At 37.5% G+C, this 3,951-nt stretch overlaps 1 protein-coding gene across 1 annotated transcript in view; it reads left to right on the forward strand.

Moving 5' to 3' along the window:
• The window catches only part of Cep128 (centrosomal protein 128), a 253,260-nt gene that overhangs the window by 170,969 nt on the left and 78,340 nt on the right, over positions 1-3,951 (forward strand). The window contains exon 15 of the mRNA XM_023701326.1: positions 191-841. Within this exon, the coding sequence (XP_023557094.1) occupies positions 191-841 (651 nt within the window). The remainder of the gene's footprint in view (positions 1-190; positions 842-3,951) is intronic.

The following is a 3,951-nucleotide window of genomic DNA, read 5'->3' on the forward strand; positions in this document are numbered from 1 at the left end:
ATTTCAATATTGTACTATTCCAGTACAATTATATATTTTCCACTTTTCTTCAAAGATGGAAAAAATGAAAAAGTATTATGTCATGAATTTTTCTTTGCCTTCTGTGTTAAAATTTATTTTGTTCTCTGGCAGAATCTATGTTGAGTTTTATAGTAATTTTTCTGTTGGCTTTATGTTCTTAACCCTTTAGATTCTGAAAGAAAAGGATGATTTGAAAAGTCAGCTTTATACGGCATTGCAACAGATAGAGAATCTTAGAAAAGAATTGAGTGATGTCTTAACCAAGCGTGCCGTTCAAGAGGAGGAGCTTCACTCTAAGGAGAAGAAACTAAATGATATTAAGTCTCATCAAGCTCACCTTGAACAAGAAGTCAAGAATTCTGTAGATACCATTGATAGACTAGAGGGTGAATTGAAAAAGCAGAATATGGTTCAAAGTCAGATGAAATTTGAAAAAGCTCACCTGGAGGAAGAAATTGCAGAACTGAAGACGAGCCAAGTTCAGGACAAAGCTAAACTTCTGGAGATGCAAGAGTCCATCAAGGACTTAAGTGCCATTCGAGCAGATCTTGCTAATAAATTGGCTGAAGAAGAGAAAGCCAAGAAAATGGTGGTCAAGGAGCTTTCTGACCTCAAGGCCCAGGCAAAATCCAAAGATGAGGAAACAGCTACTGTCATTACACAGCTGAAGCTGGAGCGAGAGGTTCACCGGAGGGAGCTGAACGATCTCACATCCTCATTGCAGGGTGTGAAAATGAAACATGAGCAAAATATTCAGGAGCTGATGAAGCACTTTAAGAAAGAGAAGAGTGAAGCAGAGCATCATATTAGGACGCTGAAGGTACCTGTGCTGAATTATCTTGATGATACTGAGGGAATTTTTCTGGTGGCTCATGAAGTTAATAAAGCGTAAACTTTAGAGATCATTTTGTATTCGCAAGCACTGAAGGGAAGATAAAACCAACAATAAAGAGGTTTATTCGAGCCTGTTCGGCCAGGTTGAAATGAGTTATAGCAGCCACCTGGGAGAACCTATTTTACAGCACTGAAGCCTTTTAAAAGGAACGTTTAGCTATTTTGGGAGTTCAAGAAAGGTAGAAGTGGCAGTAAGTCCAGGGCCTGAAACATGCCCTCATTCAGCATTTATGACCTCCTAAAATATAAAAGGCAAAGACTTGTCAAGGCCATAGAGGCTATAACCACAGTCCTGATTAGTATGGTAACTAAAGTGGATTGGCTTATGGGCTATGTAACCCAAAGCTTTTGAGGTTTACCCATTGTGTTCCAAATCAAAATTAGCTGGATATGGGGCAACCCGCTTGGGCCCCCTCTTCTGTCCCTCTGTAGGACAGGAGCTTTCTTTCCCCCAGTAAATATATTCTAGTGTTACAAAAAAATGTTAGCTGGATAAATGCCCAATTGAGACCTCACATTTGGGGAGGTGTTTCTCAGGTCTAATGGCTTTAGTGTTATCACTAAGCAGGACAATCACTTCTTACATCATAAATCTAACCTTCCCTGCTTTATTTTTTTCTGTATAGCACTTACTATCATATGGTATAGACTTCATACTATTTATTTTTTAAATTTCCCTTTATTAAAATGAAAATTGTGCATTGGAATTCAAGCCTGATTTCTTTATAGCTAAATCTCTAGTGCCTTAAATAGTTTCAGGAACCTTGTAAATATCTGTTAAGTAGAATGGTACATCTGTAAGAGTTAATTGTATTTCGTTTTTAAAATTCAAAAAATGTAATGCAAAATGAAATTATGTTGAAATAGCTGGTAGTTTTAGAATGTATCTAGCTGGTTTGTAGGTTAATTTTCAGTTGTTTTTAGTTTTTTGGCAATAGTGAATTTAAGGTCAGTAACTCAGGTAAGCATATTGAATGGAGAGTATGTGACCCTTGCTAGATGTCATTGAATCTAAGACATCATCAGTTTTATTTGTTTTTTGGTACCAGAAATTGAACTCAGGACCTTGTGCTTGCTAGGCAGCCACTTGGGCGCTGCTGAGCTATATCCCCAGCCTAACACCATCAGTTTTAAGTTTGTATACCCAATAGTAGCATCGCTATTATATGCTACTAAGAAAAAAAGATACTGCTTTCTTTCTAGGAAAAATATGACATGATATTAAACTGTAGGACAACTACCCAGAGATGGTAGATTGTGAAAAAATGCATTTTATTGTTGCTTAAATTTGGTGTATTAGTACTTTCAAATTTATGAAGACAGAAACAGAAGGATTAGGGTTATGAAGAACTGAGATCTCTGTCTCTGTCTGTCTTGTCTGCTTGTGTATGTTTCTTTTCCATCTTATTTGCTTGGCTGTGACAGTAATACTGTAATCAGACATTTTTGACAGACAGTAATAAAATTAGCAAACATTTTTTCTGCATTTTATGGTAGTCCTGACTAAAACTTTACCTGTGTTAATCACTGCATAGTCATATCACCACTAGAGTTTGTGGAACTTTAGGTAGGTAATGGAGACATACAAAGTGGTAAAAATAACTTGCCCAGAATCTTAGAGCTAAAAAGTGGAGTTAAACTCAGGTGGTTGACTATCTGAATTTTTCATTTTTTTCATCTCCTGGAAAGAGGTTAGAATCAAGAATGATTAGGTAATATCTTAGAGAATGACACTCAATGGTAGACAAACAGAACAGATTTGGACAGAATGTTGGCAATTCTAGTTTTTTAACATGTGAAGTTAGGAGAGATCTTTAGGTTAGTCATGAAAGTCTCGGTTCAGCAGTTTAGTACATAGGGTTTAGGAGCTGAAGAAATTAAGATCAGAATGAAATATTTAGGAGTTAGTAACTTGTAACTGGTAGTTCAAATCATAGGATTTGGAAGACTATACATGCAGAAAGGAAAAGGAATTTCTAGAATTGCAGTGTTTTAAGGAAACAATACAGAACTTCTAGAAAATGAGAATAAAATGACAAATGAGAGGGAAGAGGATATAAGAATAAGAGGAATAAGAATGATACCTTGGACATTTTTAGAAGGGTACAATTGAAACTGTTATATGTGGCAGATAACCTAAAAGAGAGTGAAAATCTGAAAGCAGTTAAAACATTTATTCCATTTGGCAGAGATGGATGGAAAGTGTCCCTAACAGTATATGAAGATATTTCATCAAGGAAATAAGAGTGTAGAACCAAGGGCAGGCATTTCTTCCTTGGAAGATCTTGGTGAAACCAGGAAGGTTGGTTGCACTGAGGGGAGGGTCAAGGGAAATCAAGAGACTGGTGGTGTCTTTTTTTCCCTCCAACACAAGTAGGGCAACACTAGTGACTTTTAAGTGCTGTGAAGCTAGGTATAAATTGCATGGACTGAATCTGGGAGCATGTAAAGTACTGCCATATAGCTGAGAGTGAAGAACAAGTATTTCAAAGGAATGAGAGAGTTGAGGAATAAGAATAGGTACTTTTTAGTTATTAGGTAAGAAATTCTTATATTTTAGTGCAAATTTTCAGAGATAGGATGGGAAGTGTGCACCTGCAGGGTTGCATTTGTGGAATGAGGCTAATGTCACTGAAGTAGAACAGGTTCAATAAACTTTGAGATTATTTTGTGGAGTGGACATTTGGGTGTTTAGTATGGAGAGAGTAATTGGGTGCAGTACCAGAATCCTCCATGGAGAGAGTGACTGGCCAGTCAGTTGTTGCCAGCAAGGAAAGGAGACCTTGGTGAGGAATAGCGTGACTCTTAGGTCTGATAAGGTCAGTGAAATCCCCTCAGGATTTTTCCTGAGATCCTGTACCTCAGATTATAGATCTTTTGTCAGTGTTAGCCATGTGGATGAGTCACGGCCATTGCTTGGCCAATGTGCTCTCTGTGAAAGCTTGAGAGAATGTTTTCTCTCCATGTGACTCTCCTTAGGCACACTCTACATCATCGATCACTTTCCTCTTTGGCCCCATAATCTCCTTGATCAGA

This window comes from Octodon degus, unplaced genomic scaffold, assembly GCF_000260255.1.
Source record: "Octodon degus isolate 3935 unplaced genomic scaffold, OctDeg1.0 scaffold00007, whole genome shotgun sequence".
In the NCBI taxonomy this organism is placed as follows: domain Eukaryota; kingdom Metazoa; phylum Chordata; class Mammalia; order Rodentia; family Octodontidae; genus Octodon; species Octodon degus.